The sequence below is a fragment of the Numenius arquata genome, chromosome 1 (genome assembly GCF_964106895.1).
Source record: "Numenius arquata chromosome 1, bNumArq3.hap1.1, whole genome shotgun sequence".
Classification (NCBI taxonomy): Eukaryota; Metazoa; Chordata; class Aves; order Charadriiformes; family Scolopacidae; genus Numenius; species Numenius arquata.
This window is the reverse complement of record NC_133576.1, coordinates 48,270,196-48,291,302: the sequence shown is the minus strand read 5'-3', so window position 1 is coordinate 48,291,302 and position 21,107 is coordinate 48,270,196. Positions and strand designations below refer to the sequence as shown.

Sequence of the window (21,107 nt, the reverse complement as noted above, 5' to 3'; positions counted from 1 at the left end):
CGGCGTGGTGCAATGGGCCCTGTGAGAAATCTCTATCAGTAGAGTTTGACCAAGGAAAAGCTTCAGTGTCAGCCCCCGCCAGGCCCAGCCCTGGCTGGGACAACCGAAGCAAAGACTTTGGTTCTTGCTTTTCCCTCGTTTGCACAGCAGCACGGCTCGCTTTCTGCTTCATACACCCTTTTTTTCTCTTAACGTTATTAGTGGGACTGAGAGAAGTCTAACGCGAACGGAAGATGCTGTTTAATGTGAGGAACTTCTTCAGTATTGCAAAACTAACAGGGAACCGCAAGCCCCTGCTGCGACAGTTTTGGTAAGCTTATCCTTTACTTTTGTCTGGTGTTCAGTGACATTTAGTCAGAAACCTGGAGGCAAAACCAGTTGAATCCTGTGAAGGAGTGAGCGTTTCAGAGAAAGGCTTTTTTTTTTCCTCACATTTTTATGGCCCTTTTGCTTCCCAAGGCAGCAAGCTCTGCATCTTTGGGAGACTGGAGGATTTTCCCTTTTAATGTTTGTGAAATTCTGTTAATTCTTTCTGTGGGATTTATCAGCAAAGTCAAGAAGGAACATTTCTTCTTGAGGTCAATGTACGCTGCAGGCACTATAATCAATAAATAGCTATCTGAATAAATGACAGGAAATTCTTACACATTTAGACAATTGTCATAGGCAGTACTGGGGGGGGAAATTCTCTCCTTGAAGCTGCAAGGTAAATCCCTGCTTCAGTATTTTTTTGTCTCTGTAAACACCGGAGGTGTGCAGGAAAAGCATGATGTGATCTAAGGGTCCAAGTTAACCAGGTAGACCTGACTCTGTGACCTGGCTTTGGGTTCTTTCTTCAGCCATGTAGACATGCCTGTCCCCTGTGCCTTCAGAAAATTAAGGCAGTGTTACAGTAAGCTGCTTCTCATGCTTGTCACATCTCCAGAATCAGGTTAAATTTAATGACTTGAAACTTAATTCCACATCTTCTTATGTTTTCATGTTGATGTCAATAAGAATAGCATTAACAGTGTTATGTAACAAGTGATTAGTGTTGGAAAACAATACACGGGAATTTCACATTCACATGAATCCTAATATGCAGTAAGTTATTTTTATTTATCATTTCTACGTTACATCAGATGAAAAACAAATGTTTTCCAAGTTCTGTGATTTATTTGCTACTTTAAAGTGTTCCTGAAGCCTGAGTGATAATTTTTATATGGATTTTGGATTTTCACTGCTGGCAATTGGTGGGAGCTTTCTCTGGTTAGCAGATATGATAGAAAAGCAAGTTTGGAAAACAACTGCAGTAAAGCCCATTTTCCAATAAAGTCATCCAATTTATTAAGGTCCCCACATAATGTTGTTTGTTATTTTTAGGGTTTTTTTAACATTCTGTCATAATATTCACATAACTATCACGACTGTCTATGAGCATTATCAGTTAAGCATGCTGTTGTTGATACTGCAGCATAACCTAGTATCTATCAGTCTGTGCTAATAGTCCAAAGTAATTGCTGCTCCTGCTCAGAAAGGAATAACCCAACTGCTTGACCTTGCAATTCTGCTTGTTACGTTTTAACTTTGGTCTGTTGTCTCATGCTCCTCTGGAATTTATTTGTCCACTTCTGCCTCTCTTTCAGAGGATGTGGACAGGAAGGGAAGCATTTCTTGAAGGTCATAGCAATAAACAGAATCATCATGGGAACACAGAGGTCAGGAGCGGACCTCTAGTCCAACTTTCTGCTTGTAGGCTGACAACAGCATATGAGGTCAGCTCTGTCTTTGCTTAGCCACATCCTGAAAATCTCCACAGATGGTAATTCCAAATCCTCTCAGGGTAAAAATTTAATGCTTCTCTATCTACTAGTGCTGAAATTAGTGGTGTATATTTCTCAGTCGACTTCTCAACCATGCCAAGAGTTGAAACAAGACCAATGAACAGAAGTTCCTGCTTAGCAGGTTGAGATTAGACAATCTCTAACTTCCTGGAAGGAACTGTAGGCTGCAATTAGAAACTCGAGGAGCAGCACCAAAGCTGCTCGGGAAACAATGCAGTGAAGAAGAGTAGAGTGACCAAGCAGCAAGCAGCTGCATAGATTTTAAAACAGGGCAAATATTTTTTTGTTCCCCAAAACTGGAACGAGTATCAAATTCCTGTTCCAAAAAATATAATAATAAAAAAATCACAGTTATGAAACTAATTTTCTTCACAATATACATATTGAAGTTAGAGCCAGTCCCTTGAATATCAGTTTAGTGCCTTGGTGTTCAAGACTGGATTTTGGTAGTTTACTTTGGTGAGCTGTTTTTCATGCTATGGTGGAAGCTACCATGAATGCCCAGCCTTTCTTAAAATGTCAGGTATATTCTATTCTGCAGCTGTTGAATATAGAGGTACAGGAAATAATTATGCTAGCTCTGTAACACCCACTTCAAATTTAAAAATGGGGCATTTACATGCTTCCTAACTGTTTCTAGGTTGTTTACCTCAGGTTGGAAACAAGCATGGGTACAGAAGGATAGCAGTTATAGCAAAATATGTAGCTTTATTTTACTAATGATGGTAATGCTATGAAGATTAGCCATTATGGCTTAGAAATGTGCATTATTATTTTAAGTGCCACAAATATTTCTTACCTGAGTCACACATACAGTTTAGATTGTATTTCACTTAAGAATCAATTTTCAGAGACACTCTAAGAAAATACACAGGCAACTTTTCTCTAAACTTAGAAAACAAGAAATCCACTCCTTTATCTGCACAGTGCTACAGAAAAGTCCAGCAATCCTGCAGTTTGGGGGCCTGTGCTGAGACCAGGCTCTGATGATGCACATTGATGGGAATCTTTGTGGTGCTTTGTGCTGGATCCTCTGGCAGCCTGCATAATCTCTGGAGCACATTGCCCTGATATATGACAGCATATACTGAGTTCCAGCAATATTAATCTGTAGGGCATCTGCATGGTCTACTTCTTCATATATTCTTCATGTTTCTGCTGTTAAACATAATCCTTTTCACTGTGAATAAAGTATTCTCAGTAATTGCGGCGGTACAATGTGTATCTTAAGTACTTCTAAGGTGTCCAGAAGGTGTTTTACACAGCATTTAGATATCTTCAGTTAAAAACAAAATTCAGCTACATGATTTGAAAGGACATGCAGTCTGTTCTGTGATGTCAAATAGACAATAATAACGTCTGGTACCATTCCTTTAAGAGCTGCTCTCTTCCTATGGTTTCAGCTGTAGTCTATGCTACAAACTTCTGCAGAAAAAGTCTTTCACTCCAGATTTAACTAACACCCAAATCTTTAGAAGCCATGATAGGCCTATCCACTCCCAGGGCTTTTATTCATTGGAATTAACAGATAAATGAACAGAAATTCTAGTTCCCCCCCCTGAATTTTCCTAGCTGTGGGCTCCAGAGCTTGGCAATTGGCAGGTGCTGTAACTGAGCCTGACCTCAAAGGTGAGCTAAAGGGAAGCCTTGAAAATACAAAAGCAGTAGCTGCACTCTGTCCATTTGTTTGCAGTGCTTTGGTCTCCATTCCATCAGATCGGTCTAAAAATGCTGCAATGAATTAAAAAAACCCCATCTTTAGCTTGTACCCATCCAAACCTTAGCAAGAATACAGTGTGGGCTGTGTTATGCTAAGGAGGGCTGTAGATACAGTACCAGAGAAGGGGTTAAGCTGCCACTCTCCATTATTAATCTTAAGCCTGTGAAAACACAGGCTTAAAAAAACCTGTTTTATTTTTAAAAAAAACGTGATTTTCATTAAGACACTTTGTCTAAGCTAGAGAAAATTTGGTCATGTAACTTCTGTGGGTGGTTATCAGCATCCAATTTCATGTGATTCTGAAGTTGCAAATCTGGCTAGAGGCCAGAATACACTGAATAAATACACTGCAGATGCCCAGAACATCTCTTGTGTGGTAGGAGAAAGACCAAAGCACATGGCTATTTTGTTGGGTTTTTTTTTACCCTCTTCCCCAGTGTAATCAAAAGATTTCATACATGTTAATAGAAATACCACTGTTTGTACCAGTGGGGGTGGAACATGGCAATTGTCTACTCATCCACAAAGCATGAAGGAGGGAGAAAGAGCACCAGGATCTATTCCTCATATTCTCTGCCCTCAAAGGGCAGCTTTACGGTCTACGTGTAAGCCATTTCACCAAGTCTCAAATGGCTTTATGCATTTGGGTTTATTTGATTAGGCAGCATGCAGTCAATGCATATGCATATCAGCAGGCAAAGGAAACTATATCTAATGTACAGTTTATAATACAATTTGAGACACTGTTACAGTGCACTGATCGATATAGTGCATGGTGCCATGTTGCGTATGTCTGACAGTAAAAGTTATTTAAACTAATTAACACAGCCCATCAAGCTGATCCAGCTGGGTCAAATGAGGGGAATGGGAGAGATTTCAGCTGCTTGCTTTTTAGCATGAGTACAATTTATTGTCGAATGACAAAAAGTGTGTATTTCTTGCTCTTTTGACACAGGTATGGGCCACCAGCTCAAATGAATGTTGATCTGAAAGGTCGTGACCTCCTTACTCTACAGAACTACAAAGCAGATGAGCTGAAGTATTTGCTGTGGATGGCCTCAGATTTGAAACAAAGGATAAAGCACAAAGGAGAGGTAAAATGCTTCAACTGTCATTTAGGTCACTCAGATGTTGAAATAAATACTGTTCTGAAGAGTATTGGGAATGAACCATTCAGCTGTCTTGTCCTAAACATCACCTGAGCTCTTAAATACTGTAAATCATGTGCTACAAATCAAATAGCTTTCCTGTAAAGTGTTCAGAGATATTCTTTAAATACTTCAGAGGACTTCACAAGTGAAAAGGTTAAACAGCTTTTCACAGTTAACTGCCTGTTGTTGGCTAACCCCATCAATTGACACATGGTGCATATGCAGCACTAAATGTAGGAAATGGAAGACACTTCCCTTCATGGGATTAAATTAGTATTAGAGTTCTCCTTAATGCTAGCTCAACTTGAGTGCCAAAATGCAATTGCTTTATGCCCCTAGAATGACTTATTTTCCTTTAACCTTTACACTGCTAATAAATTCTGTGAGAGGCAGGAAAACAAAGCTACAGCTAAAAAACCACCTGTGTAGCTTTTCTCATGCTGAATTAAAATGTGAAAGAAGTATTTCACACTGTAAAATGTATAATGACTATAAAATTGAAATGCCTTCCATTTTCATGTTCCAGTATTTGCCTTTGATGCAAGGAAAATCTTTGGCCATGATTTTTGAGAAGAGAAGCACGAGGACAAGATTATCTGCAGAAACAGGTAGGTCTGAGCAATGGCACAGCCAGATTTTATGTGAAATTGTATACTCTATGTACTGAAAAACACTGCATATTTTTGTATTTAGCCATTTCTACTCAAGAGAAACTTAAAGTTTGAAACTAAAAATAGGAAAACAATGGTAGCTAATTGTGTTTCACCTTGCATATTAATGTCACAGGCACATCGCCTTGGTGACTAAAATTTCACCAGATCGTTCGAAAACATGATAGATCAAAAATAAAGTAACAGGCAGAAGTAAGCATTTCTGGTGTAAGCTCCTAGCTGTACTGGCAAGATGCACATTTCCTAACATCTATTTTAGTAAGCATCACAAATTTAATTCTGTGCAAGCTCTAACAAGTATTTTTCTAATGTATTATGCATTACCATTGTCACATTTCAGAGTATGTGTTTAGGCTGGGAATCATAGTAATGCCTAGATATAAATTAGTAAAAAAAATTAACAGTATTACCTACAGGAGAAGATGACTCGATGGAGACTCCAGAGTATTAGCCTAATAAGGACAGGCACTGGAACATTATTCGTTTAGGATACAGTACTGCAAACACTGAAACACGTACATATCTTTATTTACATCATGGAACTGCTGAAATAAATCAATCATGTGCTTACATGTTAGCAAGGAATAACTATGAATTGGTGACACAGCAAGGAAGGAGAAGCTTGCCCTTCTCACATTTAAGTTGACCCAGCATCCTTTAGGCTGACTTCTCCCTAATGAAGGGACAGGACACTTAAGTATGCACATTTCTTTAAAAGGTGTAAGGGAGAAGGTAAAAATAATGGAAGGAAAAAGCAGATATGTTAACTGCAAGCATTTCTAATTTGCCTTTGTATCTTCTGGCACAGCCATTTACCTGCTGATCCTGCTCTTTATGTAGACTTGTTGCTTTCTGTTTTCTCCAGATAAGCAGGACTTATGAATGGGTTTCTCTTGTGCATTCTCTCTCTGTGAAGACCACCCACCTTTTAATTCCAGAGTTTTTAGTCCAGTTTCTAGTTGCCTACCATACTGATATATGGGCAGGTAATGAGGAATTCTCTGAATCTGTTTATCCTTCGTGCTTCTGTATTCAGAGGGAAGCACCATTTAGTCCTTCGTTTTTTAAGGCTTATGAAAGGGGGGAGCTCAGGAAAGTTCAAATGAATTAACTTAAAGATGAGAGTTAATGCACATAAGTTCATCCAAGAGGGATTAAGCTCCAGTGAAATAAAACTAATTTATTTCTGAGTGAGAGCTTCCACAAGGGAGTTTAATCCAGTTTAACTTCTGTACATTAACTTCACACCTTCAGTTAATTGGTCTTAAGTCATCAAAGCCTAAGACTTTGTTTCAAAGGCAGACTCAATTTTTTTCTGTCCATGGAAACTCCGCATATTTCAGCTGTTTTTTAACATACATGACCTCTCCCTTGGAATTTCTAACTCAAAACAAATGTGGGGTCACATGTGTTCCTTTTAGCTAAATAAGCTAATTTAATAGCAATGTTCTAATGTCCAGTGAAAGCAGACATTGAAATGGATTGGAGTGTTTATTTATAAAATACCTGAGTCATCTCAAATAGCATTTCCCACAAGTTGCACCTTCAATATCTTGAAAGAGGTCACTTGTAGGACAAGCTTCTGGTGATGAGAATAATCTAAACAAACTTTGCAACTCTCAGGAACAACTAGATGAAAACCAGTGGGTTTCATTATAAAGGAGTAGAGACTTGGAAAGCACTGATTACAAAATCTGCTCTGTGCAACATCTAGGAGAATGTTTCCATTTTTATTAACACCATGGAATTCTTTTCTGAAGTCCTGCTGTCCCTATGCCTATAAAGAACACCATCATGAACACACATATGAAAAATAAAAAAACAGAATCACAGAGTGGTTGAGGTTGGAAGGGACCTCTGGAGGTCATCTGGTCCAGCCCTGCTGCACAGGGAGGGTCATCTAGAGCCAGATGCCCAGAACTGTGTCCAGAAGAGTTTTGAATAGTTCCAAGACTCCACAACCTTCTGGGGCAACCTATGCCAATGCTCAATCACCCTTTCAGTAGAAAAGTTTCCTGATGTTCAGAGGGAGCTTCCTATGTTTCAGTTTGTACCGACTACCCCATTGAAAAGCATCTGTCTCCATCCTCTTTGCATCTTCCTTTCAGGAATTTACATACATTAGTAAGACTCCCTCAGAGCCTTCCCTTCTCTAGGCTATGCAGTCCCAGCTCTCTCAGCCTTTCCTTATATGAAAGACGCTCCAGTCTCTTAGTCATCTTCATGGCTGCCTGGAAATAGCATCCAGGATTAGCTGCTCCATTGCCTTTCCAGGAATTGAGGTGCGGCTGACTGGCATGTTATTCTCTGGATCCTCCCCCTTGCCCTTTTTGAAGATAGGCGTGACATTTGCTTTCCTCCATTCTTTGAGCACTTCTCCCAGTCATCAAGATTGATCAAAGATTAACAAAACAATAATTTATAAGTGCATTGTAAGAGAACAGTTGACATTTGTGAATTTTCCAATACACTATGCCTCTAAACTGTTTTATTCTGATGACATTGCAACTGTGGTGAATAATATACAGCTCTTTGTGGTATAATAAATTGCCCCTTTACTCTCTTGGACAAATATAATCTTGTCCTAATACATATTTCTGAAGCCTGTATTATTTTACCGTTTCTAAGACTAGTAGTGGTGTTGTAAGTTTAATGAAGAACTACAAGTAACTTCCATAGGGTATTGGCAAAGTAAATCCAGTTTTGTTCAGCCTACTAGATTTATTGCTATTGCTGGCTATTATGTTGGAAAATGTGACATCTATGCTACTATACTAGAAAATGTGATCTGCTTGCAGTCAGAATCCCATACTCATTCTGCATAAAATCTTGTGTACTTTTTGAAAGGAAAGGTATTCCACGTGGTCATATATTACTTGTAAAATAAACATCCTCAGGCATTGCATAAAGGTGAAAGCCCTGTTTTTGTTATAGCTTTGGTGTAAAATATTCTGATTGTCACTGATACTCTTAAAATATACAGCCACAGTTATGGTTTAGTGAACAAATTATAAATAAATCCAGCCATTTCACAGACGGTGAATGCAGACAATGTGTCACAGGGTAGAAATAGAGAGGAAACAATACAGGTAGAAAAGCTCTGTATACCTTCTTTTGTTGAGCACTGGAATATACAAGGTCTTAACAGCTTTACAGAAGTTCACTGCCACTGGCTTTAGTGGAATTACTCCCAACTCACTCCTCTTCCCCAACAGGATGAGAAGAACATGGTATCTGTGCCTGAAGACTACTACATACAGTCACAGAAATAATTGCATCACTTTGTATTTAGTGAGGATGGTATTACATAGCAGGAATACAGGGTCTGTTGTTTTGTTGGAATGGCTAGTATTATTTAGCTTGGCCACATTACAGAGGGAGCAAAAGTATTCTTTTAGCTTGCTCTCCACTTAGAGGGGTAGCTTTAAAAAAATGTGTATTGGGTTTTGCATTTCTACTTTAGGACTATTCCTGTTATTGCTGCCAAGAGTAATTTTTTGTTATGAGTCTAAACTGAAAAATACTTTCTAGATTGTAAATTCTGGACAGCACTGAGGAAACTAACAAATTCAAATCCAGATGTCTTGAAGTATAAAAAAGAATCCTTCCTTTGAGTTTGAGAAGATGGCTGCGTATGTCTCCCGGCGTCAGCAGGGCAGCCTCACAACTATATATCCAAAGTGTTAACTAGAGGATTCACTTTGGCACACTTAACGCAATGTAGCAGGGACAGGCTGGAATGGAGATTTAACCCATGTCTGTACAACCACCAGCACTAGTGTCCTATGTGAAATAGTTTGCATAAGTGGGCTTAATAAAGTGCCACAGCCCAAGGCATAAATCTGTCCATTTTTGAAAACGAACAGTAGTGAGAAGTGCTGACATGAGATAATAATCTATTCTGGCTCTGCAGTATGAACATTTAATACAGTTTGTTGAAGATACCAAGATTCATATAAACACTTAGCATTAGGCTTTGGATATGACCAGCTTGTGACAACAAAGAGGATTGGATCTTCCAGTTTAACACAGCACTCCAGTGTGTGCTTATTTGCTGAATTGGTGCCTGCATATCCTCAAAAGTCATCATTTTTTTCTTTCTACTGGTAGTTTGGATGAAAGAATCTAAAGCAGAGATTTTTCTTTGCAACTATATACAAAGCTAGAGCACAGAGCTCCTGTCTTTCCAGATGGAAAGTTAGGGATGGAAATATGTTCGCAGGCCCTGCACAGATGGCCAGTTCACAAGCAGAAAGCCCAACACATTAAGACTCTGCTATGTACACAGACTCCAGGTGGTAGCTCCGACTGGGCTGCCTGATGTCTGGCAATTCTGAATAAATGACCAGATTCCTCTTTTCCTACCTGGGCATCATTTATAGAAAACAGAACATGTCCATGGGAGCCTGCCTGGAGTGTGATACATATACCAAAGTGTAGGCATTTAGAAGCCTAAAATGCAGAGCTGTTGTACTGCATGGAACTTGCGGGGATAAATCACTGACATAATTGTATATGACTTCGAAAACACCCACAAGAAGCTGGACAGAAAAAGTTACTACGAATGACATTTCATCCTTGAGGTTTTGACTTAAAAACTAGTAGTGAATAGATAGGCTGTAATATCTAGGCAACAGTTTGCATACACATTCCCATAAATACAGCGTTTGTGTCTCAGCTGCAGAGAGGAGGTGAAAGTATCTGAGGAAACCTAAACATTTGCCTGCCTCAATACAAAAATGCTTCTGATTAACCAAGAAAGGAGGGCAAAGCAACTAGCAAATTTATAGTGCTTTTGTAACAGAAAATACTAATAGTAGAATAGGTGATGCTTCATTCTTAAAAGTTTGCTGTATCTGACTCTAACCTTGTTGAGATTTGGAGCAATCCTTAATGATGACAAAGGGAAAATAAAATCAGGCCCATTCAGTCAAATGAGTATACACTGGCTGGATGGAGCAGAGATTTGCCCTTCAGGTGGAGTCTGGAGCATTATTATTTTTAATCTGACATCTAGGGAAACTGAGGCAGTCAAAAGGGAATGGCTTGCCAGTATTATTTTTATCTGTTGCATTTTAAAGTCTAGAGACTGGCTGAACTGATGCAAAGTGGAAGACCTCACCTCAACCCTGCTGCCCACATGGGATGGAAGTTAATAAGGGCTGCTCTGTGTTAGGGGCCCAGATGTGGGGCCCACGCCTGCCGCCTGAACCTCGTTGCTTGGTTTTATCTGTGAAAGGTTTCGGTGTTCACTTCTGGTTTAATCCTTTTTTGAAGAGTAGCTGTGGGATCAATTTTTTAATCTTTGACAGGCCTGTACAAACCTCATGTTGAAGCTGTAGTCCTGGCCCTGTCTGCAGTGCCATCTAATGGCTACAACCAGCCCAAGCAGCTTTTAACCTTTTTTTCTCCCCACGCCTGCTCTGCCCCCAGCTCGGAATCTGTTTAGCACCTCCAAGAGGTTACAGTTTGGCAGAGAAGGGGGGGTGTCTCTGCTCTTTTGTGTTGTATGCAGCCTTTCTCTTGCTGACAATAAAAATAAGATTTTTGTCACAGTAAAAGGCTCAGTTTCCCCCCCAGCATTGTCTCAACAAGGTTGATTTATCCACACCGAGATTCTCTGGAAATTTCCTCCATTATAGATATTAGTGACAGGGCAAGATCTCCCTGAAAATTTCTCTACTCTCTCCCAGTGCACAGAAAATGCCTTACAGGGCTACCTACAACACAGTTCAAGTGCTACACTTTGTATATCCCCAGTTGCAGGACCATGTGTCCTGTGCTAGGCTTATGCTAAACCATTTGTGATAGTTCAAAAAACAGCATCCCCCCAGGCCCCATCCTCCCAGTAAGTGGCCACGATGGACTTTACACTGAGATTTAGTGGAGGGAGGCTTTAGGCTTAAACCAGGCGAAGACACGGAGACTCGAGTGTTGGTGAAAAAAAGCTGGTTTCCTCCTTGTCTGTGTCAGAAAGCTGTGGTAGCTTTCTAGTTGTGGTGCAACTGTAATAAGGCAGGACAGAACCCGAGAGTTGCCCTTAGCATGTAATTTGTCTTTATCCAAAATACCGTCCAGACATCTTTTAAGTTCCCCTAAGTGTTTTATATTCTTAAATGATGCTCAGGTCTTTCCATGATTTCCTGGTCAGGAATGGATTTCATTCTTCAGACCTAATCTATCCAGTTCCTTGGCTCACCTTGTAAATTCTGAACTATTGCAGGGTGGAGGGATGTGCAGTGCTCGAGATCTTTCCTTTTCTGTCTGTCACAGTATAGTTTTTAAGGCACTTGGTCATTTGTGGTGAAGCTCAAGTATGTTACAGTGTGTGAGGAGACTTAGGTTTTTCTATCTGAGTGACTATACTTGAAGCTTCTTGCAAGGATGTGGAATTACATCTAGTGACTCAGATGACCATTCTAGGATGCTAAGTCCCTTGAAGTAGAAATTCAGCATGATGAATGGATTACCTAGCTCTTAACAGGGAGACACAGTGATGCTTTTGGCAATGTGTAGCCTTGCAGCTTGAATGACTGTTCCTATGAACACAGATCAGAACTCATGCCTAAGGATTCCAGCAAAGCATCACATTTGAGTGGTTTTATTCTAAAATACATTTATCTGTGTTTTGTGTGTCAGACTTTAAGTGTTTGAAACATTTGGATACCCTGCTGAGTTTTACTTTTATTGTTGTAAATATCTTTTAAATGAAGATTTTTAATCTTGGCTGTAAGTATGAGGTGCTGGTGTTTAATTTCTTTTTTTATTTGTCCTCACTGTAGGATTTGCACTCCTTGGAGGACACCCTTCCTTCCTTACAACACAAGACATACATCTGGGCACTAATGAGAATCTCACAGATACAGTAAGGTTGGTAAAGTGTCACTTGATTGATCACTATGTATTTGGTAGTTGATCAGGATGAAACCTGTCTTACAGAATTTTGGAAGCTAATATTTTCTTTCCGGAAAATGTCAGAAGGCATTCAAAATTTCTTAAATATTTACAGATCAGCTCAAAGAATCTGTAGTTCAGTACACCATCATTCCATCCACTCGAGCTCTCCAAAATGTCTCAAACTGAGAAATATTTTTATCAAATTTGGCATCTAGAGTGTCAATGAAAGTGGCAGTCATACAAACCAAACCATTTCATGAACCTCAGTAGTACAGCTCCACTGATGACAGCACATATATTCAAACAAGACTAGAACCTTCTGGTTCTGTTGCTCCTCATGGAGCTAGAAGTACAGCTGACTGGCAAATCAAAAAGAAAAATCAAAAAGCAAAGATTTCATTTATCCTAGTTAGGCCAGCTGCTGGTGGACCTTAGCCTACCTGCAGTGATAGGGTGGCACTGAAGGCCACTCTGATCCCTCTGTTCCAGGGGCACCAAACTGGAACAACAGTTTGCAGTGAGTTTCTGATTTCATGTGCCCTCTTCCACAGCTGTACCCACTGTCAGGACTGCTGTGGAGTCTGGGCTATGGCGTTTTTCTCTTACTGGCACCCTTGGAAGATTTTAATCATGCCCAGTCCTGCATGCATGCAGAGATGGGTAGCTAGCAGCTTGTCTCTATTTGCCATAGCAGGGAAGAACTGAGCTCAAGGATTTTTTCCAGTAGATTCCCTCCAGTGTTGTAGAAAGTAGACAGAACATGAAGTTATCTTTTGCAGGTGCTCTCGCTGTTTTTCGTAGCGCTCCATGTAGTAGTCATCCAGCCTCGGTATTGTGCTGCTTTCTAGGCAGCCCTCTTTCAGCCTGAGGTCAATTCCGTCAGGCCCAGCTGTTGGAAGGTTAGGAGTGCCTGAAAGGTCCTTTTTGTTCTGCTGAAAGAAATGCAGTGTCAAGTTCATCAGGCTCAATTCAAAATATTCAGTCAGCCACCTGACGTTCCATTGCCTGTGCTGTACACTGCAGTTTTCAGAGTCAGTGGTAGAGATTGTTTGAGAACTATGATGCTGTTCTCTCTGTGATGAAATCCAAGGAAAATGTAAGAAAAAGACCAAACATTTGAACTTTTTAGACTTTTCTTTCTTACTTTTAACTGCTGAAGTGGAATACATATGGATATTGATAGCAAAAAAGTCAAAATTTCAGTATCTTGAGGCTTGAAAGTGCTTAGCTCTCACTCCCTGATAGATAAATAACTTTGCCAGTATCAAAATAAGCTGCAATGATAGTGTTCAGATGCTTCAACAAAAGTGTGTCCCACTGCCTCGGTTTAGTAACTACAAGTTTAAAAGATTGAAAAATTTCAATAATTTTGTAAATTTGTGGGTCTACAAAGGGAACAGATTAATCTGAGACTTAACAGTCAGGTCTGAGGTACATTAGGCCACTGTGTCCAGTGGCCACTGTGTTCTGCTCAGCAGAGCTCGTACGCTGCCATGAGATTCAAATACATCCCCTCAAAAGAAATTCTTCATACACCATGGGACATAGCCCTAGTTTAAGCCCCAGAAGCAGCTATAGCTTCATCAAAGTGTGCCATTTAAATGCTTCAGAGCACATGCATCCCGGCTGCAACTCTACTGGCATGAGAGATGGAGTATTTTTCAAGTCAAGCATGCATAGCTTACTATGTCATATTAAAGGGGAGTGGGAAACATATCAAAGGTATGTAAATACAAAAGTGATGTAAGTATTATTCTCCATGTGTCTTGCCTTTTTTTCCATTCTTACTGGACCATTGTAAGCAGAGAGTCTCTTGGCTGAGAAGGGGAAGGAAGAGAGGATGCTGAGAGAGAGCACAGTAGGAGGGAGATGGGAGGCTGGTGCTGAGAGAGGGGCTGAAAAGACAGAACCTGACATAGGGAGAGCAGGGGTGCCTGCACACCGGGCTGGAAAGACAAAGATCAGCTATTTACATCACCTTAAAGGAACTGAAACTGAGAAGGGATGGGACACACCAGAGCAGTGGGAAATGAATGAAAAAGTGCAGAGGTGTCATATTTGGGAAGGAGTGACTTCAGGCTCCAAGACAAAATGATGTGGAAGGATGGCAGTGCCACCAAAGGTGGCAGGTGAAGCCAAAGGAAGGGTTGATATACCAGGGCCAATGTGAAATTGCACTGTGGCACTTGTGAATGGGAAGGGAAGGACAAATGGTGAGAGTCTTCAGAGCGTTATGTTAGGGTGCCATGTGAGCTGGTGGCTCCTTGGGGACTAGGGAGGCTGGGGTGCCAGGAGCTCCCCCTGGCAGGGCAGCACCCCACCAGCTGGCACCTATATCCCTACCCCCAGCCAGGGAAGAGGACAGCCAGGACACAGCCAGGGCAGCCACAGTGCAGGGCATCAGGCACCTCTGTGGGGATGGGGGTATGCCGAGGCCAGGCTAGGACATCAGCCCACAGGTGAGGGTCCAGGTCGGGATCAGCATGGGCATGGTTACTGATGCCGTGAAAGACGAAATCAGGACTCAATAGTCGGGATGACTATTAAGCAGGTATCCTTTATTGCAGCGCTGGACGCACAGGGGATAGCTCCTCCAAATGTGCGTGCCCGACAGAGTCAGTTTAACAACATATATGCACACCATACATACATATTCATGCAAGGAGTTTTAACATATTCATTAGTTTCCAGTAACTCATTACCATATGCTACCTCCCTCTTGGAGCCCCCCATTTGTCAGAGATAAGATAACATTGTGCTGGCCTCACAATTGCTATCTACATAGGTACCTTCCTGTCTTGTTACTTATTGTAGCTCTGCAGGGGTGTAGGCCCCTATTTGTGGTCAGCCAAGTTATATTTGCTAACTCATACTTAGGTAAGCAAACCTTCAAGCCATACCTAGCCTTATTCTTTAATTCAATCCCCCCTTTTTTTTATGCTATTGCAAATTCTTTTGCATAGTTTTGTTTACAGTCCATAATACATGTACTTGTTGAGCAACAGTTCGTACTTTCCACCACAGCCAAATGTTGAGAATAGTCAGCAGTAGGGCTGCAAAAATCAGCACTAGTACAGGATGCACTAGGAAATTGAAAACCTGTGCAGCGGTTGGAGATTTTAGTGAGGTATTTAGAAAAATGTCCCACCAATGATGTTCACCAGTTTTCTCAATGGCTGTGATGATGTTCTTTATTTCTACAGTATCATGTTGGACGTGCCATAATGTTCGTTTCGAAGCTTCCTTCACCCTCTTTAGCAACATTTTAATGTCTGGGTGGGAAAGCATTTTCTTCAGGACATTAATGTCCATTCCAATCTGTAATTTAGGTATATCATTGTATAGCATGGAACTGTCAGACATCAACTGAGAAGTGGTTATTGGAGCAGAATAATTAAAATCACAACCTTGTATCTTGGTAAAATTACAAACACAAAAGTTAGTTCCATTTGTTTCTTTACCGGCAGTATGGGGGTGTTATATTCTGATTCACATTCCACTAGTAGTCCATGTTGTAAAAAGTTCTTAATTGGACCTTCTATCCCTCTGCGATCTTCTAATCTCAGGGGGTATTGTTTTTGACGTATTGGGCTTGCTCCCTCCTTAAGTTGTATTACTATGGGGGTAGCGTGTTTCGCCCTTCCTGGAGTCCCTGTAGCCCAAACCCCTGGATATACCTGATTAATGATTTCTTCAAGTTCGGGTGATGACACAGTGGGCTTTTCAGAGTGCATTAGGGCTAGGCTCAAAATTTCAATCAACTGATCTTCTTTCACTTTTAATTCCATGGCTCCTTGATTAAAAACTATCACTGCTCCTAATTGCTCTAATAAATCTCGCCCTAACAGTGATTTGGGGGAATGTGGCAAGTATAAAAATCGATGTATTCCGATCTGTTTTCCTAATTTAAATCTAAGGGGTTCCGAAAAGAACGCCTTTCTCTGTTGGCCAGTGGCTCCTATTACATTTACAAAATCCTTGCTTACAGGCATTAATTCTTGATTTCTAACTATCAATTCAAATCGTTTTGTCACCTTAGAGGGATCATCTCGATACCCTCTAGCTACCTCCTTCCAGTCATTTAAATCAGTGGTGGAAAACGGAATTTTCACTCTAGCTGGTCCACTAGATCCCATTACTTCCCGTAACGGGGCTAGGAGTTGTGGAGCTCTCTGAGTTTTACTCCTGGTTCTTGCAGTAACTGGAGTAAAAGCAGTTGCCGCTTCCCCTTCTTCCTCACCGCTACCGCCACCCTCTGTCTCAGGGAATGGCGACTGGGGTGGAGAAAGCGGATCTGGCAATGGAGGGGGGGGCATTCCCAAATCCTCAAGCTGATCTTCTGTTTCCTCTTTCCTCTTACTGGATTCTGTCACTTTTAAACACCTTTGTCCAATACTACATGCCGAGCAACATCTCTTCATTTTCTGCTGCCCCTTCCTTTTATCTTTATGTTCTTTCTCGAGGGACAAAACTAAAGGGTCTTGCGGTGGTATATTAAATCCGCGGTCCTTTTGCCATTCAGGATGATTTCGCAAAGTGAAAAACATATCCGCATACATAACCTCATCCCATTTTCCTTCTCTCCATAAGAACAACATCAACTGCAACATAGTATTATAGTTTAGAGTTCCATTAAGAGGCCACTTTTCTCCATCATCTAATTTGTATAAGGGCCACCATTGATTACAATATTTTATCAAAGTTTTCTTATTCACGTTCCCACCTGACGGTCCTCCTATATTTTTCCAATGTTTTAAAATACATCCTATGGGGCTCTTTTTCACAATTCCGCCACTTTGCTGTCCCCCCATATTTGCTAATTTAACACAGTACAGTTAGAGGATACAATCTGTCTCCTCAATATTCCTCCCACTGCATCCACAGCTGGCAATTAGGGCACTCAAGATCAGTACAATCTGGATTAGACCCAAACCAGTGAAAAAATCTTAAAACAATTTTAACGCTTAACACTTATTGTTTGCTTTACACCCGTTATCTGGGTGGAAAGGACAATATCCATTTATATGACCGATCATATTCATCCAGTCAACCAAATACACTCGCTTTGTTCATCTCCGGCCGCACCCCTCGCGGGATAACGGAACCGCGGATCAGAACTCCACACTCGCTTCGCAGCTGTGCCGCGTCTCAGGCATACAAGAGCTAGCTCAATTCATTCACACACCTTTTACCAAATCCAAATCAACTTTCAATAAACAATTCCTTTAAACAGTTCCAATTTCAATACCGATAAGTTACTACCACCACAAAGTACGTTAATGCAAAGGTACTTAGCTTTACTCGCGACCGTACCTAACGTACTAAAACCAAGTGTATGAAATACAAAAGTACAAAACACAGCATGTGCTCATACCCGCATACACAAACCAAACCAAGTGTACGAAATACAAGAGTACAAAGCACAAAATGTGCCTGTACCCGCGTACACAAACCAAGTGTACGTAATGCAAGAGAGCGCAGCACAACCTGAGTTGCGCAGCACAACTCACGTACACAGTATGCCCTCAGGCACTAGTAGCCTGGCATACAGCGCCCTGCGTAGGACGTCTCCTACGACTTATGGGAACCCCAAGTGACCGGTTCCAAAAACCAAAACTCTTTTTTTTTTTTTTTTTTTTTTTTTTTTCCCTAATTTTTCTTAAAAGAATACCTTATTTTCTAGATGGTCCTTGTCTGCCCCCGCAGTGATCCGTATGAGGCGAGGAGTCCCTCCGGGAAGATCCCGGGGGTACCCTAGGGAGTCCTGTTCTCAGAGGGTCCTGCAGCCGAGCAGAGAGGGTCCCATCTGGGGTGCCAGAATTGATGCCGTGAAAGACAAAATCAGGACTCAATAGTCGGGATGACTATTAAGCAGGTATCCTTTATTGCAGCGCTGGACGCACAGGGGATAGCTCCTCCAAATGTGCGTGCCCGACAGAGTCAGTTTAACAACATATATGCACACCATACATACATATTCATGCAAGGAGTTTTAACATATTCATTAGTTTCCAGTAACTCATTACCATATGCTACCTCCCTCTTGGAGCCCCCCATTTGTCAGAGATAAGATAACATTGTGCTGGCCTCACAATTGCTATCTACATAGGTACCTTCCTGTCTTGTTACTTATTGTAGCTCTGCAGGGGTGTAGGCCCCTATTTGTGGTCAGCCAAGTTATATTTGCTAACTCATACTTAGGTAAGCAAACCTTCAAGCCATACCTAGCCTTATTCTTTAATTCATTACAAAGCAGCAAGGGATGTGACTCTCAAGAGAAGGGTTTGGCCCTGATGGAGGCTCCTCGCAGTGCCATCTGGGAGTCTCCTCTCCCCCTTGACATCAGAGTGAGGAGGGGTAGCCCTCAGCTACACTGTTGCAAAGGTGGCTCTGAGGCCCAGCTGCCAAACCTCCAGGAAAGGGAAGGATGCCATCAGGGCCCTTACACAGTGCTCCCCTGCAGTAACCTCTCCAAGCACCATCCCAGCAGATGCACAGGACTGTCATCCAGAGTCTCTCTGCCATTCAGATACCTACACTGCAGCAAATACATGTGTGTTCTGATACGCAAATGGACATACTTTGTATAGGCCAGTTTTCGTTTCTTCTTCTTCCCAAATGGGATACTAAAGGACCATTAAATCTTTGGGTCACAGTTGTTTGAATGACACTTGTTTGCACAAGCAAAAGGGGAAAAGAAAGACAGTAAGTACAAGAAATAAGGCAAAAAGTAGAAGCATACACATCTTCCAGCGATTCTGGAGGAATTTGTGGAGAAAGCTCCATGATACCTCCAGAAAGCTCATGATACCTACTTCCCATGCAAGCCTTCAGCCTCCCTTTTCTCTGTCACTGCTTGCTTTTCCAGGTCAAGCCCCTATTTATGACACTGGGGATTTTGCTCCTTTGCTGAGTCATAGCACTCACCTGTTACAGTGGAGTGAGGGCTTTCCCAAGTCCTTACAGAGCCCCACGTGTTCTGCTTCACTCCTGCTCTCATTAGCAGAATTATTATTGACTTTGCATAATCAAGGCTGAGCAGTTTACCCAAAAGAACAACCTGAGTGTTAATTCCTTGGCATTTGTGAATGAGGGATAACATGCCAGCCTCATTCAGTTAATGTAAGAATAAAAAAAGAATGACGGTTGTAGACCCAGAGGGTATTTCAAACACTTGCAGCCACGTGTCTAGGGCTGTGAAGGCTTGAGTACTTTTCAAGAAGTACTTGAGATTGAGACTTAAAGCAAAAGGGGTGCAGACATATAAAAGACACAGTTTTTATTAAATTGCTGCTGGTAAAGGTTGAAAGTATTTCTGCTTTGCACGTATGTTTAGTGACTTATTACCTGCTTGTAATACATGCTTCACAAGACATTTACATTTACGCTAACACAGTAGCAAAAAGTTGCCACCTATTAAGGAGCTCTAAGCCTTTCAGTGCTGTTTAGCATGCCTGATATATTACGTGAAATGAAATACAAGTATTGTATCTGTATTTTCTACTGTAGAGCGGTTCCGTTGTGCACCACTATAGCTCAGTGGCCATAACGTTCAGTGACAGCACAGAAGAACTCAGCATGATTTTACCAGTCCACTGGCATTATTAGGGCGTGAATCTCTGCATCTATGGGGGACAGGCTTACTTCTCACAGCTTACTGAGAACACATCCACCATATGCCCCTGTAAGACTATGAATGACAATGGAGTGGTCTTGTCAGAAATTTAAACCTTTTGAATGGACACATACTTTCAAAACAAAGCCAAAGCTACCTTGGATAGCAATATGCTGCCCAAAATACATGCAAATGCACCAGCCACACCAAAAAAACCATACTTTCATTTGTGTTTAATTTTGGATTCCTCAGAGGATACACTTGAGTAAAAATTTTCAGCATTTCTCTATAGAAATAAAAGTTATTTTGAAAAGAGAAGTATGTAGCATTCCAGTATATTCATATGTTTCCAAGCTCTGGGATTTTGAAGTTTATAGGCTCACAGTCTTGCAAAAAGAATTAAAAGAGAAAAAGACCTTGTAGTTGGTGATAACACAAGAACCTTAAATGAAAAGTCACCTGATGAGCCTGTGCTTACTCCTCCTCACTTTCCAGACCTTTACTTAAGCCTTTAATCTAGCCAGGTCTTTTTTTCTTACAGAATCCCAGGCTTACATGTTTTCCTTTAAATTGGTTAGATGACAGGAGACTTCATTTCCTCAGATGAGGTGTATATATATTTTTTTCTGAGTTAAATTTGGTTTTGATTTCACAAAGAACAAACCCAGTTTCCACCTGGGGTTTCTGCTATAAGATATGACATCTAGAAATGCTGGCAGAAGGACTGTCTGATGTCTTGCTGGTTAAGTGTCTAATAAGCCTCGTATCTACTTTCAACTGATTAAGGAAGAAAATCTAGCAGTTTTCACTAATTGGTAATTGATTATGACTGAATTTCTTATAATGGCATACCCTGAAAAGGAAATATCTTCTTTAAATTCTTTATCAGTCGTGTCAGGTAGGAATCGGCTGTTCTGACATCCTAAAAAAAAGTCTAAGAAAAATGGGCAATTTCCCAGTGTGATTTGCTCTTTTCCTTGACTGGTGGGACTGGCTATGTCTCGTTTAGGGTGGATGTCTGTTAGATGGCTAACAAAAGTGACTGGGCATCCATCCCTGATGACTAGTTCAGAACAGAATAGATTTTCCACAATCACATGCTTCAAGCTAGAATAAACACACACAGAAAAAGAAACTCATGAGCTAAGAAGAAATAATGGCACAAACAGCAACTGTTCCAATACCTTGCAATCAGTAAATACCTTGTTCAGTTCCTCCTTTTCACTTGTA

The 21,107-nt window shown here is 41.0% G+C and overlaps 1 protein-coding gene across 1 annotated transcript in view; it reads left to right on the top strand.

Moving 5' to 3' along the window:
• Positions 1 to 233: 233 nt before the first annotated feature.
• The window catches only part of OTC (ornithine transcarbamylase), a 34,072-nt gene continuing 13,198 nt past the window's right edge, over positions 234 to 21,107 (top strand). The window contains exons 1-4 of the mRNA XM_074159540.1: positions 234 to 310; positions 4,499 to 4,637; positions 5,221 to 5,302; positions 12,148 to 12,235. Of these exons, the coding sequence (XP_074015641.1) occupies positions 234 to 310; positions 4,499 to 4,637; positions 5,221 to 5,302; positions 12,148 to 12,235 (386 nt within the window). The remainder of the gene's footprint in view (positions 311 to 4,498; positions 4,638 to 5,220; positions 5,303 to 12,147; positions 12,236 to 21,107) is intronic.